This window comes from Leptodactylus fuscus, chromosome 2 (genome assembly GCF_031893055.1).
Source record: "Leptodactylus fuscus isolate aLepFus1 chromosome 2, aLepFus1.hap2, whole genome shotgun sequence".
Taxonomy (NCBI): domain Eukaryota; kingdom Metazoa; phylum Chordata; class Amphibia; order Anura; family Leptodactylidae; genus Leptodactylus; species Leptodactylus fuscus.
The window spans coordinates 113,925,480-113,943,087 of record NC_134266.1 but is presented as its reverse complement, the minus strand read 5'-3'; the positions used below and the strand labels follow the sequence as shown (position 1 = coordinate 113,943,087).

General features: G+C 41.1%; 1 protein-coding gene across 1 annotated transcript; it reads left to right on the top strand.

Moving 5' to 3' along the window:
• Positions 1-8,638: 8,638 nt before the first annotated feature.
• On the top strand, positions 8,639-14,629 carry TMEM222 (transmembrane protein 222). The gene is made up of 6 exons (XM_075264417.1): positions 8,639-8,777; positions 10,216-10,300; positions 11,667-11,698; positions 11,781-11,877; positions 12,029-12,156; positions 12,267-14,629. The coding sequence occupies exons 1-6, from the start codon at positions 8,656-8,658 to the stop codon at positions 12,352-12,354; spliced, it is 552 nt and encodes a 183-aa protein (XP_075120518.1). The 5' UTR covers positions 8,639-8,655; the 3' UTR covers positions 12,355-14,629.
• The last annotated feature ends 2,979 nt before the right edge of the window (positions 14,630-17,608 follow it).

Here is a 17,608-nt window from a genome sequence, read left to right as displayed (position 1 = left end):
TCAAGCTCTATTATGCCCCACAGTTGCACACCCATGAACTATTATTATACTCGGGGGTCTTTTCAGACTCTGAGTATAATAATCGGAGCCCCAGGGGAGGTGAGAGAACATAATAAACACTGTTACTCACCTCGCCGGGATCTGATTTTACTCCTAGCAGGCTTTGGGCCTATATGGTAATGTGTCAGACGTCACGTGGTCTGGGATATTACCATATAGGCCCAAAGCCTGAGCTAGCAGTAACATATAGGCCCAAAGCCTGTGGTAGCAGTAACAGCCTGTTACCATACAGGCCCAAAGCCTGTGCTCGCAGTAACAGGTTATTACTACTACCACAGGCTTCAGGCCTATATGTTACTGCTAGAACAGGCTTTGGGCCTATATGGTAATATCCCAGACCACGTGACGTCTGGGCATTACCATATAGCCCCGAAGCCAGCTAGGAGTAACACCGGATCCCAGAGAGGTGAGTAACACTGTTTATTATGTTCCCTCACCTCCCCTGGGGCTCCGATTATTATACTCGGGGGTCTGAAAAGACCCCTGAGTATAATATTAGCGGCAGTGGGATCGCGGCCTGGCCCGGGCCTATTCACTACCGCCCGCCGCGGCCTAAAGTACAAGGGGAAGCGGGGGCGGCAGTGAGCAGGTCCGGGTTGGTAAATAGGCCGCTGCCTGCTGGTAGATACTCCAGCAGGCAGCGGCCTATTATAAAACAAAAAAAAAGTTATTATACTTACCGTCCGACCGCGCGCTGCTGCTGCTGCCGCATCCTCTTCTGTCAGACGTCTGTGTATCAGCGTAGGCGGCGTGATGACGCCGCCTACGCTGATATGTAGATGGCTGAACAAGCGCAAGGAGAGCGGTAGCTCTCCTTGCGCTGGTTCTTAGGATTAGGGGAGGGGCCCTAAGCGCCTCCCCTAATCCTCCTCTGACATGGGCAGGGGCCCGATTGAAATCATTTTAGCATAGGCAGGGGCCCGATCATCAATGGGGTGGTTAGGGGCCCGATCGGGCCCCTGCCTATGCTAAAATGATTAGTAGTATAGTCCGGGCCCGGGGGCCCACCGGGGGATCCCCCGGTGCTCCGGCGGGCCAGTCCGACCCTGGTGTTGGTTGAATTGGTTTACAACAAACAAGATTCAACCTGAATATTGCAAATTGTTTTCCTTTTAACAAAACCGAACAATTTTGGATCAATGTGGGATTAACTAAAATGGGCGCCACAACATGATCTGTGGTACATTATTATACTCTGGGGTCTCTTTAGACCCCAGGTTACAATAGGCGTAGCCCAAAGGAGGTGTAAAATAGAAAAAAAATTATGCTCACATTTTCTCGCCTTTTTTGGACTTCCTCGCGGCCACTAATGATTTGTGCCTTTCTTCTCCGGGTGTGGGACGTCACAAAAGAGCACCAGAGTGCAAGACACAGATCTTGGGACATGGCAAGGAGGCCCAAAAGAGGTGAGGGAAGGTGAATTTAAATGTTTTTTTTTTATTATTTTTTAAAGCTCCCTTAGAAGTACAAGTTGGGGCTGAAGCAGAGGATCGCTTTGTCACCAGACAATACAAATCTTCAGTGTTTCTCCCATCCTTACTTATGACTGAGAACCAGTATTGTTACTGTGATTTAACTTGGAGTTATACAGTTTTTAAAAAATACGGGCCAATAGCAGGATGCATTAACACAAACCACTTCCTAACTTATATCTAGTTTAAAGTCAGAACTGTTTGATTTATTTTCAGATCATTGACCACAGTTGTGATGTTTTTTTTGCAAGCTCTCTGACAAACGAATCATCACAGCAGAACGTGACCATCTTGCTGCTTGTAGTCACTCATACAGCCCTCTGTGGGAGGGATTTATTACCTTGTTAGATGATGCGGAGGGGAGTAGCTTCCTGGACTGAAGAAGTGAGTCAAGACAGAAACTGTAATAGGAAAGGAATTTGCACACAGGGATAGTAGAGAATGGAGTAGTATACAGAAGATTCACTGCAAATAATAGTGATAAAAGGAGCAGAAAGTAAAATAAAGCCAAACAAATGGTGTACTAAGGAACCATGAGAATTTAGCACTGCTGGGTATGTATTTGCAGTTTATTTTTAGAAGTTGATTAACACCTTTAAAGGAGTATGTCAACAGGAACCTCATTATCAAATGACAGTAGCTTGTAGGGTGGTTTGTACACTTTACAAAAAACCTTTGTATTCTACATATCAGCTTCATTCTACGCAAATTAGCTCAAAATAACTAGGGTGTGTCTTCTGCTTTGCTCTCTGCTCTAGAAAACCACCCCTAACCTTTGTCACACTGTGTCTGCAGTTAGAGGCAATTACCTAAAGCAGAGAGCCCCATCAGGAGATGACATACCCCCAAAAGCTCTTTTCAGCTATTTTATTATTATTTATAAATTATAAATATAGCACCATTAATTCCATGGTGCTTTACATTTGTGGGTTTACATACAATACACAAAATATACAAAACAAATATAACACTTACGCTGGGTTCACACCTGCGTTCAATGTGTCCGTACTATGGTTTCCGTCTTCTGCATGGCAGAAGACGGAAACCATAGATCGGGTCCGGCCGTGCGCGGCGGTGAGCGTTTTAGGCTCTCCGCCGCGAAACCGGATTTTTTTATCCGGACACAGAGTAGTGCATGTCCGACTCTGTGTCCGGATTATAAAACCCGGTTTCGCGGCGGAGAGCGCAAAACGCTCACTGCCGGACAGCTTTCTCACCCATTCAAATGAATGGGTGAGAAAGACTCCTGCAGGTTTCCGTCTCCTGCATCTGTTTTATGCAGGAAACGGAAACCTGCAATAAGGAAAGAAGAACGCAGATGTGAACGAGCCCTAACAATGACCGACTGGCACAGAGGGCCCTGCCCTCAAGGGCTTACAATCTATGTGGGAAGAGGGATAGAGACAGAAGGTGAGGGGAGAGACTGTTCAGACGGTGGTGTGGTGACAGTGTTATTGGCCTTCCTGAATAGGTGAGTCTTCAGGGCCTTTTTTTTTTTTTTAATTTTTTTTATATAGATTGTGAGCCCCACACAGGGTTCACAATGTACTTTTTTTTCCCCTATCAGTATTTCTTTGGAATATGGGATGGAAATCCATGCAAACACGGGGAGAACATACAAACTCCTTGCAGATAGTTTTTTGCCCTTGGTGGGATTTGAACACCAGGACCCCAGCGCTGCAAGGTTGCAGTGCTAACCACTGAGCCACCGTGTGGCTCCTCTTCAGGGCCTTCTTGAAACTTATGATTGTGGGGGTCAGTCTTATATTTCTTGGTAATGAGTTCCAGAGTAGGCATAGATATAGATATAAAATCTTGATTTTCATGAAAATTGAACTGCAGTGCAGAATAACAAGGATATTTTTGGAAAGTGCATAAGCTGCCATAACAGGTACTGCCATTAGTTTGATACTGAGTTTCCTACTGACAGACTCCCTTTAACCTCATAATGTATTGTATTGGGTCTATTTACTTTACCAACACCCATTACACGCCTCTGACTATAGAATTGTAAACCACTTCTGACTCTCAGACCTGTTAAAGGCCTCCATATTTACATAGTGATTTTCTCCTAGACTGCAATACTATTACTAATAATAAAAATATTTTAAAAATATAAAATTGCAAACCTCTTCCCCTTTCCGAAGAATGCATATACAAAACCCCCAAAAATAAATACATTAGGCATCCCTACATCTGAAAAAACTATAAAAAATATTGAACACTTTGGCTGTAAAAAAAAAAAAAAAAATCAAATTTTTTTCATCCCCCCCCCCCCCACACCAAAGATATTCACCAACATTGTAAGAAGAAATACTAATAACTAAATCTTGTACCACAGCCAAAAAAAAACAAAACACAAAAAGGTAAAATGTGTCAGAATAGGAATTTTTTTTTTGTATATTTCAGATTTTTGTAAACATATTAAACCATAACAAAAATGCATAAATTTGATATCACTGTGTTTGTATCCAGCCATGTTGTTTTTACTGGACAATGAACATTGATAGATTAACCCTGTAAAAATGGCACAAATGCAGTTTTTCTCTAATTCTACCCCATTCTCATTTTTTTCCACCTTCAAAAACATTGTAGGAAATATTAAATAGTGCCATTGCAAAGTCCAATGTATTTCACAAAAAAAATTAGCCCTTATATATTGGCTTTGGAAGGTGTGGAGCAAAAAAAAATTGCAATAATGAAAAATGGCTGCTGCAGGAAGAAGGTTAAAAACAATGCTTAAGACAGCCCACTGAGTAGCACAGAACCTAAGATGTCTGCATGGAAACTCTGCAGAAACAGGCAGCATTCCTGGTGATTTGGGCTGAATGGAAAACATGGTGAAAGAAAACCCATTCTGGGGTCTAATCGGTGTCTGGGGCTAATTGGTGAGGAAAGCCGTAGACCTGCTTAAAGGGGCTTTATTATGCAGTATGAGCCCCACATATGCGTGAATAGCCTTTAAAAAGGATATTCAGGTACCACTAATGTTATTTTAAACACACACCTCCCTCCCGTTTTAAAATTAACCCTAAAAACATATATGTAAATTATACTTATCGTGCCAGAAGGTGACGTCGCATCGTGCATCACCATGCACGATGCGACGTCACCTTCTGGCACGCCTTCCTCTTCTTTCGGCGACGCCCTCTGGTCCTGGCTCTTTCCCAGCTTCATCATCGTCTTCTTCTGGCGGTTCAAAGCCAATTGGTTCAAATCCGGCGCGTGCGCACTTGCGCTCCCTCTGGAGCTACTGTGCATGCTCCGGCGACATTTATCTCAATGGCAGTGCGCATGCACCGGATTTGAACCAATCGGATTTGAACCGCCGGAAGAAGACGGCAATGAAGCCGGGGAAGAGCCAGGACCGGAGGGCATCCCTGAAAGAAGAGGAAGGTGTGCCAGAAGATGACATCGGATCGTGCATCACCGCCCACTGTGTACAATAAGTATAATTTACATATATGTTTTTAGGGTTTTATTTTAAAGCGGGGGGGGGGGGTAAAATAAGATTAGCGGTGCCTGAATAGGCTTTTTAAAGGCTATTCACACATATGTGGGGCTCATACAGCATAATTTTACTGATAGAGCCCCTTTAAGATTACCACTGCAAGATCAAAAGGGCTGGAATCCTATCCTATCCTCCTACTTAATATTATAAATGTGAAAGTTTGGATGTTTGTGAGTCAATCACGGAAAAACGGCTGAACGCATTTTAATGAAATTTGCCACATACATAGATTTTAACCTTGATTAAAACACAGGCTACTTTTTATCCCGGTAAATGACATGGTTTCACGACTGTTATGAATTTATTTCACATACTATATTACATTCCTCTTACAGCAGCTTATCTCAGGTTCTGATAAAGCCAGGTCTGTTATCGCTCTATATAAACACTCAGCTAACCCTCATGGATTCTGTACATGCATTTGCATATTATCTGATCAGCTCCAGGCAACATGTTGACACACTGGATGGGAAAGCACCTTTAATCCAAGTTGGCAGTTTGCTACTTTTAAACAGGCCGGGGAAAAAAGAAATTAATTTGTTGCAAAATTTTAAAACGATAGCTATGAACATAGACAGAGGTCAACAGAGTTCTCCTCAAGCGGAGCTGACGGGGATCATCGGCATCAACAAAACTCTCATTATATGGCGACCCAGTGAGCTGCTGAGATGCCGGAACAATCACAGGCGCAGCGCGAGGAATGAGTTCAGAGCCAAACCAGCTTGACAGCTGCCAAAACACGGGAGCAGGTGGATTATCAACGCCAACAACATGCTCATTATATGGCATCTCAGCGAGCTGCTGAGATGCCGGAACAATCATGGGCACAGCGCGAGGAATGAGTTCAGCGGCAAACCATCTTAACAGCTGCCGAAACTCTGGAGCAGGCAAACCACCGACGGCAGCAATTTGCTGAATTATAGGTGGATTACCGACGCCAACAACCTGCAGACGAAGTCGCAGGCAGAGGCTACTTTGGATATAATTCTGAGGTGGAAGAGAGGAATTTATAGGGCTAGATCAGTAACAATAGAAGCACTGACCGAGCTGAGCTGCAGTATATCTAGCTAAGGCTGTATGTCAGAATAGGTCAACTGACTAGCTCTATTGTAGAGAGGAGGGACGCTGAAGCAACAATGTGTCTCAATGTATCTGACCCCCGACCATATGTAATGTTGAGCAGGACATAGCAGTTAGCTGAGAGCTTTATAGCTGCTGTGACCCTTTGAGCATCAATATCAATAATCTAGGGACATTGTGGATACTATATCCTCTGATATCATTAGGATCTTGGTATTTTCCCTAAGTAACCCTTTAGTGTGACTGGATTAGTGAGTTAATAGACTGAAAGAGTGGGGGAGTGTATTTCCACTGGCTCTGTAACCTGATATGGTAGCGAGGACCCTCCCCACCACACTTACATCTCAGCTGGAATGCTAGTGAGCTAAATTGTGGCTCAATCCAGTTTATAACTAATGCTCAAACAGTTTTAGGCTTGCAATCTAGTGTTGCTGTATCTGCATTCCAGGTGACTAGATCTAGGTCACTCTGGAATGAAGTGTTTACTCCGGGTTTCCCAGACCAATTGAGTATGTGAGCTAGTGATACAAATCTTAAAGGAGTAACCTTCTGTGTTTGTGGTTATATATATGTTTTTTTAAAAGGAATCCAATAAAATATTGAGTTTTATTATATATTTTTGCCACTTTTAGTGTGAGGTTGAAGAGTGCCTCAAATTTCTTTCACAATTCTGCAATGAAAACCTAGCCTGACATCTAGTGATTTACAGGTGACCTCTTATCTGATGGGAGTCATTCTCTTTCCTTATCTGGTCAATTCAAGTCAAACCACATGAATCCTGCTTCATCCTGGTGCTCTAACTGTGTGATCCTGCTGCTAACCTTCATACTGTGATGGCCAGTGCCCCAAATACTGCCCCACAGAAATAGTGTTGTGTTCCACCAAAAATACCAGAACCACACAGGAAGCAAACCCCTACAGAAATCAGTGTCACACTGTACCTTTAGAAGTAACTGACCTTCCGTGACAGTAGTAATGCCCCACAGCTCCCACAGCCTGCCTGGTTAGTAATAATGCTGGTCCTGTGTGTCCCACTATTAACAGCCCCCCAGTGTACCACCATTAATAATAGTGCCCCATTAGTAATATCCAGAATACTCCACCAGTAATAATGTCCTTAAGTGTCCTAATAGTAATAGTGCTCCCAAGTATGCCTCACCCCCGAGCTTGCCCCCATTCATAATTGAGCCCCTACTACAACAGCTGCACTAAAGAGTAATAATGCTACCCCAGCATAAGCTAATTAGTAATAGTGTCGCCAATAGTAATAATGCTACACCAACATGATCTAATTAGTAATAGTGTCCTAATAGTAATAATGATATTCCAATATGACTTAATTGGTATTAGTGTCCCCAATAGTAATAATGCTACCCCAGCATGATCTAATTAGTAACAGTATCCACAATAGTAATATTGCTACCCCAGCATGATCTAATTAGTAATAGTGTCCTAATAGTAACAATGCCACCCCAACATGATCTAATTAGTAATAGTGTCCTAATAGTAATAATGCTATTACATTATGACTTAATTGGTAATAGTGTCCCCAATAGTAATAATGCTACACCAGCATGATCTAATTAGTAATAGTGTCCTAATAGTAATACTGCTGCCCCAACATGATCTAATTAGTAATAGTGTCCCCAATAGTAATTAATGTTATTCCAGTATGACCTAATTAGTAATAGTGTCCCCAAGAGTAATGATGTTACTCCAGTATGTCCTAATTAGGAACAGTATCCCCAATAGTAATAATGCTACCCCAGCATGATCTAATTAGCCAGTACCCCTAATAATAATAATGCTCCTCCAGTGCCCTAATAATAACAACAGTAATGCCCCCCTATTGTGCCCCCAATAGTCTCTCTCTCACTCATGTTACAGAGAAGTCAGACGTCAGTAGAGTTTTTTCTGTCGGTCACTCCGATCACAACCTCACTATCATGAGAAGAGTCGCACGACAACACGGCAATCTTTAGTCGCACGATGGCAGCCCCGACAAACTCGCCATGTTGCCTTAGCGATGGCCATTCTATCAATATTTATGTGGCAAAATAGGGAGTGGCCGGAAAACGCAAGGCAGTTCAGGACAAAGGCCTATCATTATATACTGTCCGTATGTACATCTCACTCCTGGTGTTACTACACAAATACTGCCCGTGTGAACATACACATTGTGAGGATACTATTCAATCCAGAAATCTTTATTGTTATCGGGCCCTACAATAACAACAACTGGATCCCCGCGATAAGACTGGTCATACTTGAATTGTCCACCAAGTGGCGCACTGTACTTACTAAATACTACATAAGGGAATAATTGGTGTACAAGCTGTTAGCTATGTAGTTATAGTAACATTATATAAAGATAATACCGAGGGCAAGAATTAGGACTAACAAAACAGAACGATACAAAAAAGACACTGCTTAAAATAAGCAGGACCAAAAGAGTGGTCACAGAGGACTAGTAAGCGCGACGGATGTGACGTCACGACTGGCAGATGAAGCCACAGCAAATGACTGGCTGTGATGGCGGAAGTGGATGTGCTGCTGCCCGTGATGGCGGAAGTGGCCGAGGAAAAGATGAAGCCAGACCCTGATCGAAGTCGTTTTCCACATTGTGTTGTGTGGACCCCAATTCCAGTCCTGACGTAAGGAAGGGCATAGTATACGGTATAGCTGGAGAGCTAGGAGCTGTGCATGTATCCCATGCATGTGTATGATTCGCACGCATTACATGACGCGATGTGAGGGCATTACGATGATGCTCCGATGTATAGTTAATAGAGCCCTGGCAGTTACTATTCCTTTTAGCGGGATGTGGGTGGGTGCTGGTGGTCATAGTCTGTACATATCTGTGTAATTTATAGGGGCACAGTGAAGCCATGACACCATATAATATAGTAGGGGGATGGTACAGAGGAAACCAGTGCACCTAATCTTGGTGCCTGGTATGGCCCCTTGCTCCTGACAATGGTGTTCAGAGGAAGACAAAAACAAACATGAGGCCGATGAGGATTGCCCTATGTCAGGGTAAAAATTCCTACCCGACTCCAATTCTGGCATCAGTATAAAACCCTGGATCAACTTTACCTGTAAAGATCTCCTTGAGCTTGCACATTGAATGCACCATCAGTCACTTCTTCCTGTGGCAGTGAGTTCCATAGTCTCACAGCTCTTACAGTAAAGAATCCCTGTCTATGATACTGGAGATATGTTCTTTCGTCAAGGCGTAAAGAATGTTCACAAAACTCGTAAAAGATTCAGCTCACCCATAAGATGTGAAACAAATTTTAAAGATGATGTGCTCCTGGGAGACTCGGAAACTGGCAGGACTTTAACCAGTGATAAAGTAGAATCCAATAGTGTAAAAATCCAGCTCCACCAGGCGACACGATGAAAATTTCTTAAAAAATAACTTTTATTGTAGCATTCCAATAAAAAGTGTTACAAAGTAACATCCAGTGGACGGTCAGAGATATCACATGAAAAAAGGCTACGCGTTTCCGGACATGACGTGTCCCTTCTTCCTGGCCAGGAAGAAGGGACACGTCATGTCCGGAAACGCGTAGCCTTTTTTCATGTGATATCTCTGACCGTCCACTGGATGTTACTTTGTAACACTTTTTATTGGAATGCTACAATAAAAGTTATTTTTTAAGAAATTTTCATCGTGTCGCCTGGTGGAGCTGGATTTTTACACTATTGGATTCTACGTAAAGAATGTTCCCTTGTCTTAGTCACAAGCATAGGAGTAAAAAGATCATTAGAAAGTTGTGTTGTCTCTTCAATAGCTCCAATTTTCTTAATCTGTCATTATACTTCAACCCACCCATTTCTTTAATTGTCTTGGTCGCCCTTCCCTGCACTCTCTCTGGTTCAGTTATGTTCTTCTTGTGCACAAACTATTATGAAAGAGGATCTGTCACCAGGTCTTTTCCAAATCCATTTTGTCATGCCATACATATAGCCAAGTGGTAGTATCATTGTATGACACACAGCACACAGACCCTATCCCAGTAGAGAGACCACAGTGTTACCGCCCACTTGGTGAATTGTGTGTCACTGATATTTATGTATGTTTTTCAGATGGCTTTTCCCATTTATTGGTCATATGGGAATCTGTACATCATCAGGTGTGATACGAGACTTCGCTGGTCCCTATTATGTTTCTGTAAGTAAAATTTATTTTGCACGTGTTCCAACATATTTTGAGTGTGTTTGTAAGTTACATATTATCATGGAGGTTCAACTTCTTGGACCTAGACTGGTAACAAGCACAGGGATGTTTGTCTTCCTAGTCAGAATGATGTGGTGGTTGAATAGGCGTGCACCCACTATATTCAGTTCACTGGGACTGCCAGAGATATCCGAATGCTGGACTGCCTGAGATACCCCTTTAATCCTGCACCCAGTGGTCCTGAAATTTCAATAATAGTGCCATAGTGGATTATTCTAATCTAAAAAATTGGATTCTAGATTTACAATATTCTAAAATTTTACAGCCCAGCACTTTTCCTATTCTGCAGTTGCATTAGATGGTGAGCAGAAAGTAAAGTCAGACCCTTCAGCTTCCTTTTGTACTGATCTTATTGCCCATATACCCTGATGCGCTTCCATTGCCGTCCATTTTTCTTATCGGTTACAAAATTTACACTAAACTGTGATATACTTTCCTGCAGAAAAGGGAAGAAGCTTTTTGTAACACAATCAACTCTGTAAAATGAATGCCTTTCTGTTGCTATTTTTCTGTGTCCGTTTTCAATTTATCCAGTAAACTAATGGTAAAAGCTTAGTCCTCGGGAGACTTACTATAAATTAGGTAGTATTTGTCACACATATGTGCTGAAGTGAAGATGCTGATATTGCCACTGGACCTATGGGAGTGTTTGTATCATCAGGTCAGCGCTGGCACTTGGCCTCATCAAGTTGGAGCCAGCACCTAGATGTCCGTGCATATGGATGCCAGTGGCATGGTTAGTGTTTGTTGCATTGAGAATTCTACCATATCCCCTGAGACCCAGTGTAGCAGTAGCCAGCTTGCAGAATCATCTGCAGTATCCTTCCTCCTATCTCAAGTGTTGCGCATGTTGTATTTAATTCCAATAGTCCTGTGTTTCTGAGACATATTTACATTTCTTGGCAAACAGATTTGTCATGAACTTACCTGTTACTCCATAAGTGCAGGCTGTCAGTTTCCTGGTTGAGTGTAAAATTATGGGAGCAAAAAATAGAACAGAAATAGAGATGTGTACCTATATTATTTTTCTTTTGGCCGCATGCCAGTGTTCATGTCTTACTGTCTAACAAAGAACATCATTTCGCCTACTGATCAAACTGTGGGTCCAGGACAGGGAGGCGCTGTATTGACTTTAGGTGGAGTTATGCTGTAAGTTGACCCCACTGATTGTGACACAGGAAAGCTTCTACATTTCCCTTCACTATACATGGCACACCTTTTTTGTTGCTCAGTACAAACGTTATGTTGCTAAAATTCTTTGTGTACTTGGTTACAACTTGTAATCCTCTTTTGTCTGCAGGAGGATTGCATGGCTTTTGGGAAGCCGGTAAAGTAAGTACCTGTCTTAGAACTTTGCATGTAAAGAAATGGACACAGTGGCAATTGTGACATCTCCTGATGACTTTTTCTTTAGATATTGGCAGTTAGACCCTAATCTTGTATATGCGAGTGGGCCTAACCCGTGGGATACAGCCGTCCATGAAGCGTCAGAGGAATATAAACACAGAATGGTAAGTCATATATTCCCGTTTCTTAACCATAGCATTTAATGCATAGCTGTGGGTAGTATATTTATTCCTTAAATACTACAGTTCGTAAACTTTCAGGCGTTCTATCTAAATGTGAATTTGTACTTACTAATGTCTGTTTCTGCAATTGTAGCATAACCTATGCTGTGATAATTGTCATTCCCATGTGGCTATGGCGATGAACCTAATGAAATACAATAACACATCTTGGAATATGGTGAAACTCTGTATTTACAGCCTGATCTACAGCAGATATGTCAGGTGAGTATATCTCTTTCAATTCTTCTGCTCATCTCAATAATAAGTCAATGTATATGTATATTTGTAATGGTTTTGTCCAGTATAAATGACCAGTATATATGTACTTCTAGCGTTGGAGGCTTTTTGAAGACTTGGGTTCCATTCCTGTTAATGGTAGGGGCAATTGTCACAGTCATTCTTACCATACATCTGCGGTAAAATTTCCTGTGAGGACTCCAAAATCGTTGTCTGCCATCCGGACCCTGCGTCCTGCCTGGATTAAAGCGTGAGATGAAACAGACGACAGTGTCTTCCTTTTGTGGAGTTTCCCTGCCTACACTTTCTTTCCTTGAGGCATGCATGGCTCTTTAATCTTATTTCCTTGAACCAACTGGAAAATGACAGGAAAGATTGTCTCAACCTTGCTGTCAGTGTCATTCAGACAGGCAGGTGCTTTTACTATCATATAGGACCCAGACTCTTATGTAAATTAGCCAAATTGTTGGTGTCAAGAGCTCATCATAAGCACAGTACTGTATATACAGTACAACTGTAAATAACACATGGAATAGAATTCCATGCCATATACTTATATATATATTTTTTGGTTTTTTTTGCAGACACCTGTGGTTTACCTGTGTTGTGCGTGTGTGTATGTCTATTTCCATACATGAATAAAAGTAAAAGTGTTTGATTCACTCTAGTTTACCAGCATTCAGTCTTCTAAGATTAATATATTGGGTTCCATTGTACATTTTATTTGTTGCTTGTTTTTAGGATGGAGGGAAAGACGCTGTGTTTCAGGTAATTCATGATACACTTGAATTAAGCCAGCAGTAGCCATGGCAATAATCATTATTAATGATCCAATCACAAATATTAATTGTGCGTGGTTGTTATGGTCTTATTCAGAGCACATGTGTTGCATAAAACATGCAGTATGCTTCACTTATTTTATGTGACTGGAAAGCTCTTGGTGGCGTTTAATCGTGTGGAAGACAAGAAAATACCAACCATATGAACCATATTTAGATAATTTAATTATCCTGCTACAGAGAATCACACAGTGCTGCATATATAATACACTGCTCACACGTTGCTTTTGTCACAATTTCCAAAAATCACACACCACGGACTTTCTGCCCCCTATTATACCTATACAGAATATGCCAGCGTTTCCATAGGTATAATTGACATGATGCGGTTTACAAAAACAAAAGCAGCATTTTGGCTGCAGATGGTTTTCTGCAATTTGTGGATGGGATTAACCAGAAATGCGGTGGCAAAATCGCAGCGTTTACACTATGTGGAGCCCCAGCCTTAGTCATCAACTTTTTTCATTATATGAACATGTAGTGCCATTTTAGCTAAGAAGCTCAGGCATTTGAGGAGTTATACTTATGTTACTGGGTATTTTTCCCAGCCTAAAGTGTAAGGTTCAGTTTCTTTGATTTATTTTGTTATTGTGGGGGAAGTGGGTGTCAAATATTTTTGCAATATATAAACTGGAAGGCTTCGACAGTGTTATTTAAAGTCACAGTCAGATATTCAAGACTACGAATATCTTTCATTCTAGCCAACAGGTCGAACCAAACTCTGTGCAGATGTTCCTGGTGGGATTCGAACCCAGGCCTCCAGTGCTGCAAGACTGTAGTGCTAACCACTGAGCCACCGTGTTGCCCCATGGGGGAGCAAACTTCTTCCAGTGTTTGTAATACACTTAAAGTGTAATCTCTTGGGGCCTCACGAATGGAAACCCAATCTGCTAAAAAAAACAAAAAAAAAAAACTGTTACTTGCGGACACAATAGACTATAATAGGGTCAGCCGGGATTCTGGCAGAAAAATGTAGAGAGAAAAGCCCTGCTTGCAGGAATTCCTGAGCAGAGATCAGGCGCAAGTGTGAACCTAGCCTTAGTTAGGTCATTGCTCATTGGAACTTTACAGCCGATTTTCTAGTAAAGGAAAGTTTGATAGATTAATAAAATATATTATAAAAATGTTCAAACCCCTCCCCACTAACAAAGTAGCAAAAATATAGGGGGCAACATGGTGGCTCTGTGGTTAGCACTGCAGCCTTGCAGCACTGGAGTCCTGGGTTCGAATCTTGCCAGGAACAATATCTGCAAGGAGTTTGTATGTTCTCCTTGTGTTTGCGTGGTTTTCTTCCCATTCTACAAAGACATACTGATTGGAAAAAAAAAATGTGCATTGTGATCCCTATATGGGGCTCACAATCTACATTAAAAAAAAAAAAAGTAGCAAAAAAATAGTCATTGAAATGGGAGCTATACTTTAATAAATTAATGAAGCTGCAGCCAGTGAATCTGTACATATTTGTATTGCCAGTATGTAGAGCTGTAGCATTTGCCAAAGGGGGGAGGATGTGGTCACTTCAAATGTCTGCATGTCCAGTGTTTATTCCACCTGGCCAGTCTGGCACCTGAGATCTTTAAGGGGGCATTCACACAGAGTAATGCGGTGCTGATTCTGCCACAGTAACTTGTGGCAGAATCAGCGCTGATAAAAAAGACACCAATTGACTTCAATGGGTTCCGTTTAACACGCGTAACGCATTGAATCAATGGGAGGCTTTTTAACCCATTGATTCCAATGTGTTACACACGTTAAATGGAACCCATTGAAGTCAATTGAAGTCTTTTTATCAGTGCTGTTTCTGCCGTGAGTTATCGTGGCAGAATCAGCGTCGCGTTACTCCGTGTGAATGCCCCCCTAGTGTTTAGGATAGTGCACTCCATGACTTGTATTAGCATAATATGCAAGGAAGCCTGATACCTGTTAATCTAAACCATTAAAGGTTTTTGTTTCAGGTGTTTGTTTTTTTTTTCACCTAATGCTCAGAATGGGAAAAATCATGTTTTTGCAGATATCCCTGATTAAACAATATCCACCAACTTATGCGTACAGCTCCTTTGTGGGTCTTTTTACCTAGATGATGCAGCTGCTGAAACCTGGTTAGTTACTGAGCACTGTAGTGGTAACTGTGGTTAGTGTTATTCAGATACAACCTAGTATAATCTTAGCGAAAAAAAACAGCTTGCACTGCCTGTGAGACAGATAACAAACACTACAACGTTAAGACAAGATGGAGTATGAGAGCATACATAATAGAGAATTGCCATAGAACTCTCAACTTGCATCATCAAACAGTCCATGTTCGTGTACTATGGAATTTACAACAATTTTCCCTGCAGTACATGCTAATGATATACTTTATGTCTCATCCACATGTTCTGGATTAAATTTGTACAGAATAATTATTGCGCAGAATATTTTCTAATGTGAAATTAAATGGAGGTAATTTTCTGAGCTGATCCGCACACCAGTCTGCCACAGAAGGCAGCGCGTATCAACTGCAGACTTTTCCCATGGATTATTCTTACATCCACAGTGTCTTTGCACATTTTTTAATTTACATTAAAATAGCCTTATACAAAGATATTGACACTAGACAACAATAAACAATTGGGTTTTTTTTCGTTATAAACCAGCATATGTGATTAAGGCTAAGGCATAGTGATCTGCAGCCAAAAAATACTGTGGAAAGGATTGAGGTGGAAAGACATTGCGTTTTTTTCCACAGCGTTTTTCACAGAAGGTCTGCAGAGTTTTCCTCTGTGGACTTTCCGCCCTATTATACCTATATGGAAAACTCCAGCATTCCCTAGATATAATTGACATACTGCTATTCCGCTGCTGATTTTGTTTTTTCTGCAATGTGTGGATTAGCCACTTTGCAAGTACTGTAAAATGCATCGGGGTTTTTTTCTGCAGCATTTACACCACGACTAAAATGATGCGTTTTCGCAACATGGGGCCTCAGGTTTAAGAAGGAAATTGGTGCACTGATGATTTGATCTAGTAGATAATGTGTCCATTTTAGTCATCTGCATGTAACAGTTTCTGAACCTTTTATTTTGTAGTTCTGACTGATTTCTAACTATTGAGTGATAGTTTTCCTTTACAAGATTTCATACAACTCATGGAATTCTTTTGGACTCTTCTAGTTCACCACAGTCAGACTCTCAACTCCTGCTCTGACTCCTTCATAAATGGCTGACATTCATGGTCAGAAGCAGTAAAGATCCTCTAATTCACTAAAAAGCCGGTGAATGAATTCCTCTCAAAATAAATATGTAACAAACTATATGTCTAATTAATTATGCAATATTAATGATTGTATAATACTTATAATTTTTAATAGATTTTGCTGTGGACTTTTACAGTACCTGCAAAGTGGATGTGACTGGCTAATCCCATCCACACATTGCAGAAAAATATTTGTAGTAGACTGCCTAGTTTTTGTAAATAGTAGCATGTCATTTATATCTACGGAAATGCTGGCGTGTTCTGAATAGTTATTATTGAAGCAGACAATCCACGGCGGAAAACTCTGTGGACCTTCGGTGAAAAGTGCTGCATGAAAAAATGGCAATGCTATTTGGCTGTGGCTCATTACGTAGCGCCTTAAGGTGTTCAGACATGTTTTTTTTACACAGTGTTGTTTTTTTTTCTTGCCGCGCTTCTCTACGTGCCTAGCCTAAAAATTATTAATAATTTTACCTAGGTGCTGTTAACAACAGTGATGTCTTGTTCATGTCATGTGACCTCTACAGCCAGTGAAGAGGTCACCACTGAAGCAAAGGTAAAATTTTTTTTTTTTTTTTCTGGAGCACCAGACACTTTAAAGATCATTCACAACCAGCAGAATACTTGTAGAAGTTTCTTTGACTTAATTCACACAACCAATTCTAATGCCCCCCCCCCCCCCCAAAAAAAAAAAAAAAAAAAAGGTCGGTACAGTAGAAATCTGGTGGTGTGGGAACTCGACTCCATCATAAGTCTCCAACATGCAGTGAATTCAGTCTAAGCAGCAGAGTTCAGTCCAGGAAATACAGCTCGCACATGCACTGTTTTTCTTGAATGGGACTCCAATCTTAATCTGAATTACGTCCGGTAAGACCAACTAAATTCCAGTAAGTGAAATTAATTTTTCCAAATAGTTGCGATGAATCTTCTCCAGGTGTAGACTCGTCTCCATATCCAGACTCTTAGGAAAGTGACTGCAAAGTTGACCTGCTCTTTCATACCCTTTTAGTATTCATGATAAACAATATTATTAAACCTCTTGGAAAACAGTTTGGTGAAATTCCAGTCACTACCTTACTCCATGTACATAGTCCTCTAGATTATGCAGCTCTATCGGAGATATGTTCATATACTATAGACATTATCTGGAGATGTTGCGTTATCTGCATTTTGTATTTAAAACCTCACAGGAATGTTAAAATTGTTTTCTATTCCTACAGAAATCTGTCTAAAAACTAAACATAAGAGTCTGTGTACTCCATGACTATAATGGTACATTGATTATCACTATAATATATGGTTATTCTGATCAAAATGTCTGTAAATAAACCTGTAATCCATTTTCACTCATTATTTGTGATGAT